A 21,355-nucleotide genomic window follows, 5' to 3' on the forward strand; every position below is an offset into this window, starting at 1 on the left:
TTTTTTAGAAACAAATACACAAAGACAGGCCATTTTACTCTGTTCTAAGAAAATAAACTGAATTAACATTCTACCTTGGGCAGAGGGATTAAAATGGTTAGTTAGTCATCATTTGATCAATTTGGATTTTGTTTTCCTTTAAGGCAAAGCCATTAGACTTGAAACACATGCCAAAAGCAACATGTGTCTACCTTCACTCATGGATCCCCTTTTTGTTACTGTTGGGAATCAAGCTAGTACTGTTTGCCATTAATTTTAATATGCCATTCCAATTTTCCAAGGATTTGTGGATTTATTAATTTTTTTTGCAGTAAAGCCCATTAATATCCTATTTTCAAGGGTCCTTAAGAAGTACACAGATATCCATGCAAAATAGGAAATGGCAGAAATAGAACATTCCTAGAGATGATTCCCTGAGGGAATCCCTGAAAAGCTTTTGGGGTTACAGATCTTTATACTCTATGCATAAGATTCAGAAAATATTTGTCTTATGGTAGCTTACAGAGACTTCCAGTCAGTTGCAAGGCATGCTCAGAAGTCAGAAAGAAACAGTCCTTGCGGGTTTCTGAGCCTTGGAAGCACAGAATGAATTTGGATATTAAAAATAGCTTACTAAGCTTTCACGGTAAAATATAATCTTACAAAACAGTAATTATTTTTAAATTTAAGTGTTTTTACCACATAAGAAGGCCATCTGGAGGCCTTAGAACAGCTTTGTGGAGTTGGTGCTCTCCAATGATTTTCACTTGATCATTACATATGATATATGAGAAATGAATTAGGATAGACAATTTGTTGTTGAGCACAAGTATATTTGACGTTCTTTGTTGTGATGCTGAAGATAAACCCCAGGCCTCACATATGCTGAGCATACTCTTAGCCCAGTGCAAATATATTAATAAATAGTACTTATTAAGTTCACTTATAAAATTCTTTTAACAGTCATAATATACAGAAATTAATTTCAAATGTCATTTACAAAATGACTTTAATTTAGAGGTCAACATTGTTCCATAGCCAAAATTCAAACTAATGTTTATTATGATAAATAAATATTGACACAGATTGAAATATAAAGTCAAAGTTTGTCTAGATATCATGCTTTCTAAAAGGTAAAAATGCTGTGTTGTCTTTATTTAATCAATTTATTTGTTTTTATATTTTGCATATGCTGTTTTTAATGTAAACTTCTGAAGTGATTTTTCTGGGGAAACAGGTAGTTCCTACTAACTGATGAACAAAATATATAATGTATTGAATCCATGCAGCCTTTGACAGTAGTTTCTAAATTCCTAGCAATAAGCAGTTATAAGGCATGGATTAATCATACACAATTTGAGTTGGCAAAACAGCTCAGCAGTTTAGAGCACCTGCTGCTCTTGTGGAGGACTTGTGGAGTAGTTTAGTTCCCAACACTTGTGTTGGGTGGCTCACAACCTCTTGGAAATTCAGCTCTTAGGGATCCAACACCTTCTGCTGGTCTCTTCAAGCATGCCCACACACAAGACATGCTCTCACATAGACACACACAGATATACACATAAAAATTTTTAAAAATCTTTAGAAAAAAAAAAGCAAAGACACCATTTAGGGAACAGATCTAGAATTAATCTCAAGAGAAGTTTTTTTTTTTTTCCATTGGACATTTTATTTATTGACATTTCAAATGTTATCCCCTTTTCCGTTTTCCCCTCCGCAAATGCCCTATCTCATTCCCCTGCTCCTCCACCCAACCACCCACTCCCACCTCACCATCCTACACTGGGGCATTGAACCTTCACAGGACCAAGGGCCTCCAAGAGAAGTTTTTAAAGTTACATTTTATTTGTGTATTTGGTGACGGCGAAGGGGGAAGCACATATGTACCACAGCAAGTATGGATGACTGTTTGTGGGAGCTGGTCCTGTCCTTCATCTATGATGTGGTTCCAAGGATCAAACTCAAGTCCTGGGATTGGCAGGAAGCACCGTTAGCCCACTGAGCCATATTGCTGGCCCCTGGAGGGAAATTTTAATATTTGTTCTTTTTGTAGTAATGACAATTCCTCCCTCTAGCCAGATTTCTAGATATGCCAAGAAATAAATATTATGACTAATTCTGAAACTTTTCAGTAATTAAAAACCCTTGAAAATCCCAGCCCTGACTTGTGAGGACCCCTTAGCTAGTCTCTAGCTAGAGAACACTCCAGAATTCTCAGAATGTTTCATTTTGAAGAATTAAGTATTTACACCAGTTTATGATGTAGTGCTGATGCCCTCTGAGACCTGAGCTTAGAGTTTGAATTCGAATTTCAGTTTGTGGCTGAGCTTGGGACTGTAGCAACTTGTTAATGTTTCTGGCCTCCAGTTTCTTGTCTTTAAAGTGAGGATAATTATAGATGATATAATAGAATGGATTAGTATACATAAAAATCTGTATGATAGTTCTTGGCACATGATAAGCATTCATTAGCTTTTTTGGCTGCTGCTGTTTGTGGTGGTGGTTATTCTTAAACAGCCAACATGGGACCTGGAATAAATGGGATAAAGTAGGCTGTCAATAAATGGTGAACGTGACTAACCAAGTTGCTCTGGCTCTGGACCCCAGGGCTAGCACTAACTCTTCCAAAGAGGTATAGCAATTTTACTGGGGGTGTGGGAAGACAAGAGGCTCAATGGTTACTCTTCCAATGTTCTCTGTGACTCTGACATGGGGAAGACAGAAGGTGTGACCCGACTCTCTGACTGACCTGAGAGGACCTGGTTACCAGTGACCAGGAGACAGTTCTCCTGTCTCTGTGGCCTTAAACCACTTTAGCATCATTTCCTGTTAAAAGGGGTGTTTTTATGAACACAAAAGGGTTTTAATAGTGCAATCAGGAAGTTTAGAAGAGGCATACTAAGTTTCCTCAATCTCCTTTGTGATAAAAAAAATCACAGGTGTCAGATCAAAATCAAGGTTGGAGATAGCGAACTTGCTCAGGGATCTATTGCTCCCCTATTCTCCAAAAGACTCAAGGTTCAGTCCCTAGCTCCTCGAAAAACTGGGCATGGTTCACACATCTCTTATCCCATCTCTTATTCAGAAAATGGAGGCAGTAGGATCAGAAATTAAAAAAATAACAACAAAATTTAGCTGCATAATGAATTCAAGGACAAACTAAGCTTTAGATGTGTGTAGGGGAAATGAGAGAGGAGGAAGAGGTCTTCAGAGGGAATAAGGATCAAAGGAGAGGGGGAGGAAATTTGTGTGACATGAAAGCCAAAGGGGTTTATTTGAGGAGATGAAGGGGGGCTCAAAGAGGAGGATAAGGAAGGACAGTAAGGGAGGGGAATGACTTAGAACAAAGAGTAATGACACATAAGCATGAAAGTGCTGTAATGAAATCCAGTTTTTGTATGTTAACCTAAAATATTAATTAAAAAAATCATGTGTGACAGAGAAGAAAAGGGGCACTCTGAGGACTCCTCCACTGTCCTGGTAATGCCTCAAGCTTTTGTGCATGTTACCTTGAGAACAAATTCTAACTGTAGTGTTGTGGATAGCCCTGGGGCTAAATGTATTTGATGTTAATCCTGTTTTCCTGTGAGGACTTGCAAATAAGGAATAAGTCAGCACTCAGGTGACTTCCTGTAAGCCTTCTTCCCACCTTAATTTATAAATAAAGGCTAGAGTCTGTGATTGGGTGGAGAAGAGGGGAAGGTGGAGTTGAAGGTTTTGGGAGAAAAGGAGAGAGAGAGGCCGGGACAGAGAAGGAGGTGGAAGGAAAGAGGAGCAGAACGTGGCCTGGAGAAACAAGTTATATGGGGGTCTCATAGATGGGGAAGATGGTAGTGTAGTGGTAAATCTGCCCAGTGTAGGCACACAGCTTGTATTCATATTAATTTAGTTGTGTTTCCATTGCTGGGGCATATCTGAGTTGGAGATTTACTGCAACATTGCAGTGTCTTAGATCACTGCTTAGAAGGGAACCCTATTGGATGATCTTAAATTGTAAACAGTATGTAGACTGTTCCTTTTATGTAAGTCTGTGATCACTTGACTATGTTCTGGTGAATCAAGCTTAATAAATGGGAGTTGAGTGTCACAGATCAGTTAAGACATGTGCACATAATTATGTGCAGTCGTAGTTCATTCAATAAAGACATGACTTGGCAATTTAAAAATAATAAGCCTTATTTTTTGTCCATAGTAAATGTAATTTTTTTCATATCAAATTGACTTTATTTTCATAAGTGTCAAAGCACTGTGTAGTAAATATTCAGTCTACACAGTTTGACATTGCTCAGGGTACCAGACCTTTGAATGGATTTCTAGGTCTTTGGTGGCATGTGGAGGCCATTGGCTTTCCTTTTCACTTGTCTAAACGCTGGAGCTCTCCATGCTGCTATGGCTTGTCTCTGTCTCAGTACTAGTTGTCATCTCTTCCTTCAGGCAGAGGTAGTTGAAAGACCCCCAGAACTGGGGAGATCCTTACTCAAGTCTCGGGATGACGTGACCACCCAATAACTCATGAGAGACCGAACTTGCTACAATCACATGAGGTTTATTTGGAATAGGCCGGTACCGGGGTCTATCTCGTGACCATGCTGGCCAGAGGAGTTCGACCCCGAACACAAGAAGTGAGGGGTATTTAAAGGGAAAAACCACAAACTTGGGGCGGGGAGAGGGCTACCAAGGAAACATAACATTAAAAACAGTGGAAAATTTCAGAGGGACCCAGCCCAAGGTATTCAGTTAGGGAAGGGAACATACTCCTTCTAGGAATGTAATCTTTATCTATCGGTCAGCAGGGTGGAGAGCCTCAGCAGGGTGTAGAGCCTTGTAAACCAGTAGACCTTCATTCCTAGTTCTGCCCTCATTGTGGATCAGTCAGGAGGGGCAGGTATCAAGAACCAGAGCCCTGAGGTTGTTTGTTAGCCAAGTTCCTGGAACTGGCTACTCCACATTTTTGGCTTGTTACAGAGGTTTTCCATGCCCCCTTCTAGGTAAAGGTTATACATTATACATACATTTCTATTAAATGCCCTCATTTTAAATTCTAAGATTCTCCAGCCTTTCAGTAGTGACTTGGCTTTTTTAGTCTTTTTTTTTTTTTTGTAGGTAGTATAGTTTTCTCAGAAGCCTTTCTCTTTGGGATCCATGGCAGGATTTTCTTGTCCTTATTGGTAGTCTTTTGCACCTTCCCACTCCTTTTGGAACTAGACTGATGACTCTTCTTGCCAGCAGTTCTACTTTGGGGTTGATGGCAAGTCTTAGCATTCTTGGACTTGAGGTTGATGACTCAACATCTGGTGTAGAACTCTGTGATTGCTTGGTTGCTTTTGCCATACTGAAGCCTGGGGTGGTCTCTAAATGTAATTTTTTTAACAGAAGAAATTCAATGACTATATAACAAATTTTACCTGGAGATACAATGCTGCAGATAAATGTAAATGATGGGGTTGCGTGATATAGGCTCTTCCTATTATGCATTTTAGAAGTTAATAATTGACGAAATGGTTGTTTCTTTTCTTTTTTCTTTTTTTTTTTTCTTTTTGCTTTTAATGTAGACACACAAGCACAAGAATCCACCGTGGGAGGAGGTGTAAACAGGCATTGCTTCTATGGACTTCAGCCTGATTCAGAGTATAAAATCAGTGTTTACACAAAGCTCCAGGAGATAGAGGGACCCAGTGTGAGCATCATGCAGAAAACACGTAAGTCAAGTGTCTTCTGATCCCCCTTGGAATAAGCAAATAGCATATGTATATGGAACTACAGCTTCATCCTGTTTAGAAAAATAATAGTTTTTGTTGCCTAGGAGTATGAGCCATGCACATTTTTCCCCTTTATCCACTCCAAAATTCTTCACAACGCCCTGATACTGCCGTCAGAGTCATTTCCATTCTCTACATGTTGCCACAAAGCCATCTGATGGCAAAAGGCTTGAAACAATGATTTACATTATGATCCAAATGCATAAGAAGCATTCATGGTATGTGGTATGTGAAATCAAGTCTGAGGACAATACCATCTTATCACAGCAGTGAGGGTGGGCTCAGAGCCAACATGTTCCAACTGGCTGACCCTGGAGTTATTGCCTCCTTAAGAGGCCCTTGTGCTGCTTTTCAAGCTGGCCCCAGATCTGATGCATGGAATGGAAAAGAAAAGGATAAAATTAAAACAAGACACTTTTTACATGTTCCAAGGAATTGAGGGTGTCAGCTTCTTAGAGTAGCTTTTTTCCCCATTAATTAATTTATTTATTCACTTTATATCCCAATTGCAGTCCCCATCTACTCCCAGTTTCCTCCTTACATGGCCCATGCCCTCCCATCCCTCCCTTTCATCTCTGAGAAGTGGGAGGTCCCCTTTGGATACCAACCCACCCTGGACTCTCAAGTCACTGCAGCACTAGGCACACCCTCTCCCACTGAGGTCAGAGACAGCAGTCCAGTTAGGGGAACAAGCTTCCTATGCAGGCAACAGAGTCAGGGTAAGATCCATTCCAGTTGTTGGGAGACTTGCATGAAGACAAAGCTGCACACCTGCTATATATGTGTGTGTAGGGGGGGACTAGGTCTAGTCTTTGTATGGGTTTTGGTTGGTGTAGTCTCTGGGAAGCCCAAAGTGTATAGGTTAGTTGACTCTGATGGTCTTCCTGTGGAGTCCCTATCCCCTCTAGGTCTTACAGTAGCTTTTAATAAAAAGTTCCTGACCTGGAGGCCATAGCCACTGAGATGGATAACATAGATTTAATAGAAGTGAAGTGAGGGTGGTTGTATTTGTATGCCTAACTCAGGATCTCTAATTTAAATTTAATTTCTAGAATATGAGCATATGAACAGTTGGTAGATGTTGGGATTTCCTTCTCTTTTTCCATGGCACGTAGAAAGAACTACCACCTTATACAGATCTTCTAGCTGCTGGGCCACGGAGAAAGAAATCACAGTCAACATATTCCCTTTAAAAACACTGGACGAGCTTATGTGTTACAGATCATCTTTGATTGTAGTACTCAGGAGGCAGAGGCGATGGGATCTCTGTGACTTCCAGACTGACCAGTGCTCCATAGTGAGATGCTTCCAAAAATAATTGATTAAAATATAAGTTGAATCATTTAAAATTTTAATATAGAAACTTTATTTTACAATAAATATATCATTTTATACATGTGTTTTTGACATATAATTTATATATCTGTGGGAACCCTGTTTCCTTCATATATCATTAAATCTAAGGGCCAGTTTTTAGTGGGCAACTCAGTTATTTTGAGTATACTGGAAGAATCATAGACACATCACTACCATCTTAAAGCATTTCCATCATCCCAAAGAAATTTCAGCCTTATGCTATCACCTTTCCACTCTTAGGTAACCTCAAGCAATGCCCTTTATTTTGTGTTATCCTTTCCTAGACATTTTATATGAACAAAAATATATAGCAGACAGCTTTCTGTATCTCCATGTTTAATTAGCATGTCTTTGAAATCTACCAAAGCCATGAAATGTATACAGGTGCTCATTTCTTTTCTGGTTGACTGGAATTATGTCTTATGGATTCTCATCACATAATGTTTGAAGTTAACAGGTCTTTGGTAGTACACAAGTCTTGGAGTCAAGCATGTTTTATTGGATCTCTGTGAGGCCATCATGGTCTTGAGAAGTTCAATACCTCCAAGATTCTTTTTGCTCATCCATAAAATTAACGATCTATTTTCGAACCACCAATGGTGGCAGTGAATGTTCACACCTTTGAGTATCTGTGGAGCTCTTTAACTTGTGTTTTATTGAACACCTACTTTTGTCGTCTCCATTACCTTGTTGGGAGTCACAACTATTCGCCTCAGACCTACAGATCACCATCATGCATTTTCTCTGGACCTTTACTTTAAAAGTTTTTTAAAAGTACATTTTAAAATCTTTGGACAGCTTTCAAAGACAGCCCATGAGCCCTCCTGATGCCAATCTGCCAGAAGTTTTTAATTTCTGGGTTCTCAGGTTTATAGGCTAAGTTTTCTGTTCATGCTCAGTGCTTATCTGACTGTCAAAAACAACTGACTTTGTGACCCCTGGTCTACTTTAATCCCCTAACCTCAATCTCACAACTGTTAGCTAGCAACTCAGGGTTAATCCCAATTGGATCTCTTAGTTTGATGTAAATATTTCCCTGATACAGAAGATATCTGTCTTCTTGTAGCTTCCATCCACTGGCTCTCGTTCAACTTTCTGAAGCACCACAGATCGAGCCTGTTTATCTGCTATGTGACAGCCTGTCATATGGTTGACGATAGAGACCATCTGTATGCCGTGTGAGGAGTATAAGCATGCTGCCCCAGGGTGTGTGTTCTTCATACCCAAGAGACTTTGGCCAGATGCTTTGCTCAAACAAACCTCCCCTTGATTTGATTCTGAGTTTATTGATGAAACTGAGGATATGTCTCAGTCTTATATATTAAAGAAAATGCGTAATAATAAAGGTGACCCAAGTCATTTTGAGTGCATCAGCCAGGCTTTGGAAGCATTTTGTAGTGATCTAAAGAAAGTTTTGCAGTCACAGTTTTAGTATTAGAAACTGTCTTTTCATCTTCTCTCTCTCCCTTTTAATTTTAAAATTCTCAAAACAACAACAAAAACCTTTAAAAAAACAACAGGGATTCATACATATATCCTTAACGGAACGGGAACATCACATAAAGTGTATTTTCCCTCATTCTTTTTTCTAGAAAGACGTATTTCTTTCACTGTGGTTTCTTCCAAAAATGCCTTTTACTTTACCCACGAATGGGATCCTGCTATGGTGTCCGAGGACTTGCTTTGTGTCACACAGGAATGAGCTCATGGACATTTTCCCTTTATCAGTAGTATAAAGTTACCTCATTCTTTCATGTTGACTCCCTTATGTCACGAAGCTAATTTAATATAATTTGTTCTCAGATTAGAAGAGAATACAAAATCCATCTCTTCTTATGAAGGAATTCCCTTTTAACATCTGTCAGAGCTTGAACTTACCCAGCTGTGGTTGCTTGAAGTTGGAGTTCCGCTTTGTGAATGGGCGTTATCAGTAGAGGCGTTTCCCAGATTTTTTTTTTTTTTTTATAAATAGTCAGTGTCATATCAATAAAAATGAAAAACAAAATACTACTTTATCTTTACCTACAACTGTAGGTAGCAATGGTACTACAACTCCTTGGTGCTTTGCCGTGAGTTGGCACAAGAATCCATCTTCTCTCTGACTGTTGCCAGGTCATCTGCATGCTGCAGGCTGGAAAGATCTGACCACACTCCAGTCCCTAAGTATTTCTTCTTGGTTCTCAGAAATGAGAGGCTTTTTTCAAGATGCATACTGAGCAGAATAGAGGGTGAATCATATTTCATTTGTCAGTGGCATCTTTGGAGACACAGGCTGGGAAGAAAAAGACGTGTCAGGGACCAAAGATTCATGGTCAATGCTTAGGCTGAATGGAAATGAGATTCCCTGTCTATGTGAAAGCAGCCAGAACCTACATCTCACCAGAGGGCTAGGATTTCTGCCTTAAATCAACATCAGAGCCACTTTGTAGTTGGCAGTTTGATTACACTGACTCCTGCTGGGCAGCTGAATGGGGGCAGAATGCATTTCAAGGTTTTGGTGTGTTGTGAAAGGATGGATAAAGCTAGTTTTCACAGGCTGTGACTAGTTTATAGCAGTCATGAGATCCTCAAAGAAGGCTGTTATCAACATCACTGATAACCTTGAATAAAGATTCACTGTATCACTTCCCTCTGTTCCTGAAGGATGAGATCACTTAAGAGTGCTTTTTGTCCTTTTCCTACATAGAATCACTTCCCACGGAGCCACCAACTTTTCCTCCAACCATCCCACCAGCAAAGGAAGGTAAGGAGAACAAGAATGACAGCATGAGTGTTTCTGTTGCGTTTGTTTGTTCATTCAGTGAAAATCAAAGTGGATGCCGGAGAGATGGCTCAGCAGGAAAGAGCACATGTTCTTGCAGAGGGTCTGAGTTTGGTTCCCAGCACCTACATCAAGCAGCTCACAACTCTCTGCAACTCTAGCTCCAGGGTGACTGATGCCAAGCCTCTGGCCTCCCTGGAGGTTGCGCTCACATAGATAAACTCACACGTACAAATACACATCACTTCAAGAATAAATTAAATACAATTTTTAGAAGAAAACAAAGGAATTAACATAAAATATTTATTGTCTTACCTAATTTTCTCCTTAATATACATACATAGCTTATCAAACCATGACAACTTAAAAAATTCATTTAATAATAAATTGTATACACAGATTGACTTTTTCCTATAGAATTGCATAATATTGACTTCATTGAAAAAAAACTCAGAATAGAGAATGCTCACTAAGGAAGAATAGTTACATAACATGTACATGAAAAGCTAGTGTATAATTTTAAAGCAAAGGGAAATGGTCTCCAGTTTGCCCTGAAATGCCTCTCCAGCTTCTCTCCTCATTGCAGTAGCTGGGGCTGCCAAGGGAGTTATTTAAGCTTCCAAGCAAAGGGATGGCCATTGACTTTGATCCCATTAATGAGCATTTATCAGTGGGGGCAGGGGCAGGGGGAGATGTACTGTAACAGTGCTTGCTGCTGCTGTTTGTGTGGTTTCAGTGTTATAAGAGAAATAGGTACTAACGCAGATAATTGTGTCAGTGGTATGAGTTATAAAAGAGAAACTGGATTGTGATAGCTCAGGAATGAGAACAATTAATGCTGTGGTTGGTTAGTGACAATCCTAAGAGATAAATAATAGAATACATAATGCTCGAGCAATCCATAATGTGTTTGGGGAATCATCAATACTTTAATGAGGCACACAGTAAAGAGTAAAGATAGAGTCATGAAAGGTATTGTATGTGACATAAAGGATCGGGCTTTGTCCTTTAAAAATGTGATGCCACAAGAAGTTCAGTTAAGGGAAAGATGGCCTAATAAAATCTTTGCTTAGGAAAGATAACTTCGGGCCAGGGAGATGGCTCAGTTGGTAAAATTCTCAGGCAGAAGCATAGGGAACCTGAGTTCAGACTTGAGCATCAGCATAAAAGCTGGGTGAGATCTATGTAACCCTGGGCAGATTATGTGAGCATGTAACCCTGCCAGGCTAACAAAAATGGCAAACTCAAGCTCTAATTCAGTGAGATGCCCTGTAGGTTGAGAGTGATTTTGGGAAACAACTGGCATCAACCTCAGGTCTCCATATGCATCGATACACATACACATGCACGAACACATGTATACACAAATGTTAGTGCAGAGTGCTCACATCTGGGTTATGCAGCTCCTCCAATGTAGCCTACACAGCAGCGTCTGGTACCATGAAAGCCAGCCAGCAGGAAGGAAGCTTCCTGGCAGTACAAATATGATTTCACTATGCCCCATGGCCAATTGTGTGGTATCTTCAGCAATGAGATCTATCATCAGGTTTTGGTGGGCAGCTAAGAGTAATAGGAATAGACTATTATTTTGGAGATTTTTAGGATACCTTTGATCAACAATGGGAGAGGAGGTATCCCACATCTGGCACTGGAATTTTTATTTAAAAGCCTAAAGTATATCAAATTTTATTATCAAAGTTATCCTAGATCACTTATAACTCAAGTTATAAAAAAGGCTTTAGGAAAAAATGACAACAAAACACAACCTTATATCCTAAATGTAATTTCTTCATCCATCATGCATGTTGATGAATTTTCTTTTATTCTAAGCAAATGATTCATTAGTAAAATTTAAAATAAATTTTGCTTTCATTTTGAAGATGAAATGTTCATTTCATCTTTCCATGGAAAGACTGCAATCCTTTTTATCTTAGAGTTAGACTGTGAATCTATAAAATTATGTAAGTCACATGAAAATCATGAAAGCAAGCTCGGCAGCTTCTCACTGTCCCTGGGTGTGACCTCTCTCAAGGATGGTTACCTTATGGACCACTGAAAGGAGTCAAGCTCCTACAATAAGAACTGGGCTGTTGTTTCTCAGAAAGGAGAAAGGCAAATTATCTCATAGACTATCTGGATGTAACTGAACTAGGATGAAAAGATTGAGATGACTGAAGAACAACTTGTGTGCTTCAGCATACAGCATAGTTAACTGCAATGATCCACAGTAATAGCTGGAAAGAGGAATGGATAATGAGGAGCTGCCCAAAGGGGATTTTGAGAGAGGGCTTTCAATGGAGAAGGGTTTGGGTTATATTGTTACGTGGTTTTTTTATTATATTGATACCCAATAGTCACTACAGGTGGTGGCTTCCTTCTGCTAGTATTGGTGTCTACTCTTTTTTGGGACGTGTCAGTGGGTGGTAAAAAGGTATAGAAGGGATTTTTGAGCAACATAGTAATTAAAGTTTGCTTATGTTTATTCACAATGAATTGTAGACTTTCAAAAGACAGGGTCTCATGTGAGTTAGGCTAGCATTAAACTTGTCAGTAGCTAAGAATGACCATGAACTTGTGAACCTCCTACCTCTGCTTCTCCAATGTCAGGCTTATTGACATGGGCCACCATGCCCAGTTTCATGGGGTGCTGGGGTTCAAGCAGAAGACTTTGAGCATGCTGGGTGGGCAACTCTAGCTACTGCACCACATCCCCTATTGTAGTTTACTTGATTCCACCGTATCACATCCTCCTCCCGAGCTTGGCCCCTCTGCTACTAATTCAGACTCAACAAGCACAGTGTGCAGTGTGGTTGCATAGACTTATGCTTTGTCAGTGACTATTAGATAATTTGCTGTTTGCTTCAGTCTCTCCATCCCTTTTACCCCCTTTCTTCTATCCCTCATTTTCATTCTTTACAGTGATTGCTGGATTTATTTCTCTCTCTGTTCTCACATGTTCACTAGAAGCTTTCAACCATAAATGGGAGCTTTGGGCATGAAAGGGAAATAAATGATGGTGGTAAAGTTTTAGGAGCACAGAAGGCAGATCTTAATAGCTTAAGTTTTCCCTTTTGGAAAGAGATTTAGTTACTGGAAAGCAATGGTTACCTGTCTTCTGGCTTGATAATGATATTATTTTCCTGTAACCCCTGACTCAAAATATTCTTGGTCTTCAGTATGTAAAGCTGCCAAGGCAGACCTGGTATTCATGGTGGATGGATCCTGGAGCATAGGAGATGACAATTTCAATAAGATCATCAATTTTCTGTATAGCACTGTGGGAGCCCTGGACAAGATTGGTGCAGATGGAACTCAGGTAAGGCTAACCCGTCAATCATTGCATTGCCCTGTGCATTCAGAAATTACTTTTAGTCTCTTACTGTAGTCACTTGTCAGGGGATGTAATCAAAGAACTGCGATGATGGAATCCTAATCTTCATAGATGTGTCCAACCTGTAGCTCATGGGATGCATGCATCCAAGGTTACTATGATGTAGCCCAACAGATCTGTAGATCATAGCTTCATACTTCAGTGTCAAAAGGTTAGATGTCTCTGCAAGAGCTACTGAGATCAGCAAATTAAAGATTGTCGGCTAGCAGGGGTACTTATTTTATATTAAGGCAGAGTATCTCATTTACACATAATATTTTCCCTCAAGGACATGGCAGTCTTGAAAGTAGGGGCCAGGCTATGTTCACACATTTTAAGGATCATTCAGAATGTGAAACTACTCCATTCATTCAACAGATATTCATTGTTCGGTGGATCAAAATATGAAGCAACCAACTCAAAATAGTCCCATAAAGTCGAAATGTGGGAAATTAGAAAGATGAGTGAGGTCACAGATTTTGAACTAGAACATACTTGGTTTCATCTGCCTGCTCTGCCAATGGGCACATGTGTGATCTTGACTCTCTCTCTTTCTCTCTCTCTCTCTCTTTCTCTCTCTCTCTCTCTCTTAAATTTATCTATATGAGTATACTGTAGCTGTCTTCAGACACACCAGAAGAGTGCATTGGATCCCATTAAAGATGGTTGTGAGCCACCATGTGTTTGCTGGGAAACTTAAACTCAGGACCTCTGGAAGAGCAGTCAGTGCTCCTAACTGCTGAGCGATCTCTCCCGCCCTGATCTCGACTCTCTAGCTTGATTCCACGTGCCTCAGTTTTCTCCTTTGTACAGTGGGTAGAGTCATAGTAGATACTTTATATTGTGTCACAGGAAGATCTGATAAAGAAAACAAGTGTGATGCTGTAGCCCAATAACCAGATTTAGGAGGACAACTTTTATTTGTTAAATGAATTGGCAAAACCCCTACAGCCATTAAAAAGAATTTTTTTTTTTAATTTTAGTTCTTAATAAGCACCTATAACTTGAAGTTTAATTTTCCTTCAAATTTAATATTTGATCTATTATAAACTTAAAGAGAGGATTGGGTTGAGGAAGAAGTTTAAACTATGGGTGCTACAGTGCTACTGTGTCCTCTGACCCCGTGCAAGTCCCTACTGTGTAAAACGTGGATTCGCCCTGTCTCTCTAGGTGGCAATGGTTCAGTTCACTGATGACCCCCGAACAGAATTCAAACTCGATGCTTACAAAACCAAAGAGACACTTCTTGATGCCATTAAACACATTTCCTACAAAGGAGGAAATACTAAAACAGGTAAGATCCAAACAGACATTGGCAAAACAATGCCTAGCAAAAGCTCATGGTGATCATTGGGAATTTGAGGTTAATTTTGTCCCTAGCCTGGCTGATTTGTTTTGGTGCCGAGTGTGGAATCCAGGGTCTCACACATGGGTCTCCGGTACCTTGCCCTTGCATAGCAGCCTCAGCTTCCAAGACACATATTTTCAATTGTTTTCATTGATGTAACAAGGCTGACCCACTCTTTTCAGCCTGAGAAAGCACATGCAGTAGTGAAATGGAACTGTTGATTCTTTGTTTCAGGAAAAGCTATCAAGCATGTTCGAGATACCTTATTTACTGCAGACTCAGGGACAAGGAGAGGCATCCCAAAGGTCATTGTGGTTATAACTGATGGACGGTCGCAAGATGATGTCAACAAAATTTCCAGGGAGATGCAGGCAGATGGTAAGGTTCCCATATATATATATACACCATCATGACTACTGAGAACAGTGTTGACACTAAGCACATATTTCTATCTGCTTAATTAAATGTCCCCTAGTGGATAATGCAGATTTTAAAATAATCACATGCCTTGCACCTGCTTTTATTATTAAAGAAAAAGCTGTGATTTGTTACAGCAGCGTTTCTTGACTAGGGAATAACAGCAACAAGTTACAATAGTATTGAAAGGGCCTCTCTAAAGGGCTGTCTCCTAATCTGTAAAAAAAAATGTTCTCACAGGATGGCTGTGAAGGTTCTATTGTATGATATATGTGTGTGAAGATTTGTTTGAATTATGGACTTGCCATAATCTAGAATCACCTAGAGAGGGAGTCTCATCTCAATGAGAGAATGTCTAGATTAGCTTGGCCCGTGGGCATGCCTGTGAGGGGTTTCTTAGTTGGATTAATGGAGGTGGGACTGCCTATGCTGCTTATGAGTGGCATTATTTCATGGGCTGACCCATGAACTGGAAGAGAGTTGAGCTGAGCATCAGCATCCGTGTACACGCTACTCTCTCCCTGATGCTGGATGTAGTGGGACAAGTTCCCTCACCCTCTGGCTGCTGTGACTGTCTTGCTGTGATGGACCTGAAACTGCGAGCCAAAACAAATCCCTTCTCCCTAAATCATGTTGGTCAGGATGTCTTGTTATAGGAGGAGACCAACCAAGATGATATGCTTAGCAACACCGGTTTAATGCTTACTTGCCAGATTTTCCATGGTGACCCAGTTTAGATTGCTAGGCCTTAAGTTGTACTCCCAGAGGGGAAAAATTTCTGTTTAGGCAGCACCTCATGCTATAGATGTCAGAATAAATATTAAAAATATGCAACTGTAAATACATTACTCAAATGAGAACCATTTGGGCTCATGCACCAACTGGGGTTTAGCTTTATTGCTTTTATTAGTGGAAAATTTCTTTGGGGGATGATGGAATATTTCTCACATAATGAAATATGCACATTAAGAATTCTGATGAACAGTGAAGAAAGAATTAGCCACTCCTACTGGACTTCCAAAATGAGCACATTTTAATCATTTGGGCATCAAGCACCTTGCATTGATTGTATTCTGTGAAGTTGAAATGACTCAGAAGTCTGCTCTGTGTCCGTTGTAGGGTACAACATCTTTGCCATTGGTGTGGCTGATGCTGACTACGCAGAGTTGGTTCGGATTGGCAGCAAGCCCAGCTCCCGTCACGTCTTCTTCGTGGATGACTTTGATGCCTTTAAGAAAATTGAAGATGAATTAATTACTTTTGTCTGTGAAACTGCATCAGCAAGTTAGTTCTTGAGAACTTGTATTCATGAGTGTGGGTTAAAAATCTAAAATATCTAATGCTGGTTAAATAAGGAGTCCCATCTAGAGCTGAGGAAGAGCTGCTACAGACTCTCAGCACTAGTTATCGCACAGGTGTTGCGTCCTATGGTTTTGAGCATGTGAGATAAACATCCTCTCTTCCCTCTTTAGGGAGGTTGATGAAGGTCTTCTCAAGTTGAAACTTTGAATTAAACACAGGAGTGTGAAACAGGATGATTGAAGACATCTTGGGCCACTTAGTATCAGCCAAAGTTACACAGCAAGGCCATGTCTTAAAACCAAAGCCAAGCGAACCAAACCAAAAAAATGTAGGAAATAAGTTTTCAAAGACTTCTTAATCAAAACATGTCTCAACATGTGCTTCCATGTAACATTGGTTTAATGGATCTAAGAGCGTGGTTGGAAGCTGTGACCCTTTGGTTCTAAAAAGGGGACATTAAATAACCACAGCCACATCATATTGTTGTTAACTCACGGGTCAGGTGTCGAAAGCTAGGGAAGATTGTGTTACTTTCCTGTGCCCACAACAATGGGGCCATGTATTTGAAAGATACACGAGCTACGGTTTTTTATTGCTTGCTTTGTTTTTCAGCCTGCCCAATGGTGCACAAGGATGGAATTGATCTTGCAGGTATGCATTATGGGCTCCCCCCTATTTTTCTTTTATTGAAGATATATTTTTATTCATATGATATAGTCTGATTCTGGTTTCCCACCTAAAAATGATGATAAAATAAGACAACAAAACCAAACAAATCAGGCAAATCGGACAAGATAGTACCAAAAACAAAAAAACAAACAACAAAAACAAAACAAAACAAAACAAAAAAACCCAAAAAAACAAAAAACAAAAAAAAACGCCAAAAAAAACAAAAAACAAAAAACAAAAAACAAAACAAAAACCAGGAGAAAAAGTGCCAAAGAAAAAGCCCAAGCAACACATACAGACGGAGAGACACACATACAGACGGAGAGACACACATACAGACGGAGAGACACACATACAGACGGAGAGACACACATACAGACGGAGAGACACACATACAGACGGAGAGACACACATACAGACGGAGAGACACACATACAGACGGAGAGACACACATACAGACGGAGAGACACACATACAGACGGAGAGACACACATACAGACGGAGAGACACACATACAGATGACGGAGAGACACACATACAGACGGAGAGACACACATACAGACGGAGAGACACACATGCAGACGGAGAGACACACATGCAGATGGAGAGACACACATACAGACGGAGAGACACACATACAGACGGAGAGACACACATACAGACGGAGAGACACACATACAGACGGAGAGACACACATACAGACGGAGAGACACACATACAGACGGAGAGACACACATACAGACGGAGAGACACACATACAGATGGAGAGACACACATTTGCACACTCAAGAATCTCATGAAAACATAAAAACAGAAGCCGCCATTATCACATTTTAAATAAAATGTTGATTGATGCTTGTTTCAAGTCCATCTGCCTGTTTTTGTTTAAATATTTGTTTAGTAGGAAACTTTAAATTTTTAACATACCTGTTTGTTCTTATCCACTGTATCTGTCTCACCACTGTAGGATTTAAGATGATGGAAATGTTTGGTTTGGTTGAAAAGGATTTTTCTGCAGTGGAAGGAGTATCTATGGAACCTGGTACCTTCAATTTGTTCCCGTGCTATCAAATCCATAAGGATGCCCTGGTTTCCCAGCCAACAAAGTAGGTTTGCTTTGCAAGATGCTAAAGTCAATCATATGTTTATTATATCATAATATAAAAATTGATGTCAGTTTGTAATTTACTGTGATAGTTTGTGATAAGATTTTTTACAATGTTTAGAGCAAATGATGTTTGTAGTTCTTTGTTGAAAAACAGCCCCGAGGCTGATAATTTGGCTCAGCTTGCAGTGAAGAGCACTAACTGCTCCTTTAGAGGACCTGGGTTCAATTCCTAGCATCCATGTAACAGATCATACCCATCTGTAACTCTGCCTCCAGGGGGTCTGGTGACCTCTTTGGCCTCTCTGGGCATTAGTCATGCATGAGTCACATAGAACACAAACTCTTACACACCAAACATAAAATTTTTGAAAACCTAACATAAGTCATCAGCTCCATCCTGTAATCCTGGTTGAAGTTTAGCATATTTTTATCTGAAAATATGTAAAAGTAATTGATGCTGACATAGCAACACAGTAGTCCACATATTATTCTAAATCCTGATGTATGCTAACTTTCAAGCCTGTGAGTATCTCTGAAACTCTGAAGTGAAAACTCAGAGAAGCCAAAGATGTGAGGTAAAGGCCATAAAGGCAGGGAGATGATTCAGCGGTAAATGTGCTTGTCCTGTAAGCCTGATGAGCTGAGTTTAAATACATGGAACTCATTAGAAAAAATGGATATAGTGGTATATTGTCTGTAACCCAAGCATCCCTAAAGCGAACTGGGAGGAGGAAACGGGAGAATACTCCTAGAAGCTGGAGAGCCAGTCTAAAGCCGGGAACTTATGGGGATTGATGGCAATCTCCTTTTGTTTTTCAAAGCTTCTCTAGTGAAAATGTGTTACTTTATGGTCAGAGGATGACTTTGTGACAAGAACGAGACAATGAAGCATTGTTTTCATCCCACCACCAGGTATCTGCATCCAGAAGGATTGCCATCTGACTATACAATGAGTTTTCTGTTTCGGATTCTTCCTGACACACCACAGGAGCCATTTGCTCTTTGGGAGATTTTAAATAAAAACTCTGAGCCACTAGTTGGGATCATTTTGGACAGTAAGTATATTTATGTGTGTAGAAATCGCTGTATACATGATAATGCATGTAGCATGTCATCTTGATATTTTATGTTGCAACATAACTTATGTAAATGTAGAAACAACAAGCAGTGAGTTATGAAATCATTGATTCATTCACCTATTAACCTATTCTCTCAAGAAATGCTCCCTGGGGGCTGGAGAGATGGCTCAGTGGTTAAGAGCACTGACTGCTCTTTCAGAGGTCCGGAGTTGAATTCCCAGCAACCACATGGTGGCTCACAGCCATCTATAATAGGATCTGATGCCCACTTCTGGTGTGTCTAAAGACAGCTACAATGTACTCATATCCATAAAATAAATAAATAAATCTTAAAACAAAAAACAAGACTAACAACAACAACAAAAATTCTCCCTGAGCATCTGCTTGGTAGCAGCATTAGACACAAAGTGGTTCTCAACTTATGGGCTGTGGCCATCGGAAAGCACTTATTTCTGATGGGCTTAGGAACTGAGACACTCATCTGAGGAAGCTTTCCCCTGTCCTGTTCTGAAGTGTGGCACACAGTGCTCAGCTTTTGATCCATGCCGCTGGAGTTACTGAGTCTCAAAAGTAGAATGAAGCTAGAATCTAATCAATAGCAAAATTACAGTTATGAAATAGCAACGAAAATAAATGTATGGTTGGGGGTTCCTAAGACCATGGGAAATATGTGTTTTCCGACGGTTCCAACCCACAGGTTCAGAACCACTGCTCTCTGTGGATGGTGACCAAGGTGGAGCTAGACAAGCAGTTTCTACTAGAGAGTGAAGACTGTAGGCAGAACAAAAGTAGGGAGGTGGGCAGAGTGTTTAGAGAGGTAGGACCAGAAGTTCATTTATTAGACATGGTTATGATAAATACAAACGCCTATTTGATATTCTACAGACTGCCAATTTGGCAACATCATGCTTGGAAAGAAATTCTGAGATAAAGATAAGAATTTGGAATCTGGGTGGGTGTGACATATGACACTGCACTCTATTGTTGAGAAAGTGAAGAGATGCTGGGAGAGGTTGGACACTTGAAGAGGAACCATCGAGGGAAGCTTCCCCTGTCCTGCTCTGAGTGTAGCTCAAAGGGCTCAGCTTTTGATCCATGTTGCTGAAGCTGCTGAGTCTCAAACTTAGAATGAAGCTAAAATCCAAAACTTGAAAGGGATGACTACCTTCTAGCAAGCTTTTGTATAAGGAGACTAGTTTGATATTATTTCCAAAGGAAATAAAAGAAAGGTTTGATAACTAGAAAGCAATCAACAACTAAACATAGTTTGAAGGAAACCTTCTGCATTGATATGACGACTAAAGAGAATCTACAGACTGAAAGGGCTTAAGTCATTAACTTCATATACATCCTAGGCTCGAAAATAAAGAAGTCTCAAAATGACTAAAATTAGTTTGCCCCTTGTCCTGATTAACGTTAACTGTCACTGTGACACAGTGTAGAGTCACTTGAGAAGGGAGTCGCAACTAAAGGACTGTCCAGACAAGATTGGTCTGTGAGCCTCTCTGTGGAGGATTGTCTTGATTGGTAATGGGTACTGGAAGGTCCAGCCCACTGTTGGCGGCTCCTTGCCTAGGCAGGTGGTCCCGTACTGCATAAGAAAGCTAGATAATCACGAATCTGTTACAAACAAGCATCAAGCAGCATCTTCCATGGCATCTTCAGGTCTCTGTGGTTGTGCAGAATAGCAAACAGGACTGGCTTGAGGTTCTTGCCCTGAGTTCGGTGATAGACTTGTGACCTGTAAGCTTAAATAAGCTTTTTGCTCCCCTTGATTGCTTCTGGTCAGAGTGTTTCTTATAGACAATAGAAAGGAAACTAGAATACTCCACTTAAAAGAAAAGTGAAAATTAAACATTAGTGTAAGAAAGCACTGTTGAGAAAAGGGTATTTTTATTTATCTACTTATATTTTTATTAAATTATTTTAATTATTTACATTCTAAATGTTGCTCCCCTTCTTGGTCTCCCCTCCCAGAGTTCTTCACCCCATCCTCCTTTGCCTCTGAGAAAGTGCTCCCCCACCCACCTACCCCCTTACCTATCCACCCCTCACCCCAGTTTTATTTTTAATAATGAAATATTCCTTGTAAGGCAAAGGACTTAACATCAAGAAGCTTTTGTTTGTCTGTTCATAATAAAGGAGGCATCTGTGTGGTAATGCTTCATGTCCTGGGAAAGCTGGCGTCTGCGGTGGGCTAGTAGGAC

At 40.1% G+C, this 21,355-nt stretch overlaps 1 protein-coding gene across 3 annotated transcripts in view; it reads left to right on the top strand.

Moving 5' to 3' along the window:
* Positions 1-21,355, top strand: part of Col14a1 (collagen type XIV alpha 1 chain) — a 224,054-nt gene that overhangs the window by 133,227 nt on the left and 69,472 nt on the right. For all 3 annotated transcript variants that reach the window (XM_031359565.1, XM_031359566.1, XM_031359567.1), the window contains exons 24-32: positions 5,532-5,678; positions 9,781-9,837; positions 13,032-13,171; positions 14,396-14,519; positions 14,808-14,951; positions 16,110-16,274; positions 16,905-16,943; positions 17,929-18,067; positions 18,982-19,124. In XM_031359565.1, the coding sequence (XP_031215425.1) occupies positions 5,532-5,678; positions 9,781-9,837; positions 13,032-13,171; positions 14,396-14,519; positions 14,808-14,951; positions 16,110-16,274; positions 16,905-16,943; positions 17,929-18,067; positions 18,982-19,124 (1,098 nt within the window). The remainder of the gene's footprint in view (positions 1-5,531; positions 5,679-9,780; positions 9,838-13,031; positions 13,172-14,395; positions 14,520-14,807; positions 14,952-16,109; positions 16,275-16,904; positions 16,944-17,928; positions 18,068-18,981; positions 19,125-21,355) is intronic.

The sequence above is a fragment of the Mastomys coucha genome, unplaced genomic scaffold (assembly GCF_008632895.1).
Source record: "Mastomys coucha isolate ucsf_1 unplaced genomic scaffold, UCSF_Mcou_1 pScaffold7, whole genome shotgun sequence".
Taxonomy (NCBI): Eukaryota; Metazoa; Chordata; class Mammalia; order Rodentia; family Muridae; genus Mastomys; species Mastomys coucha.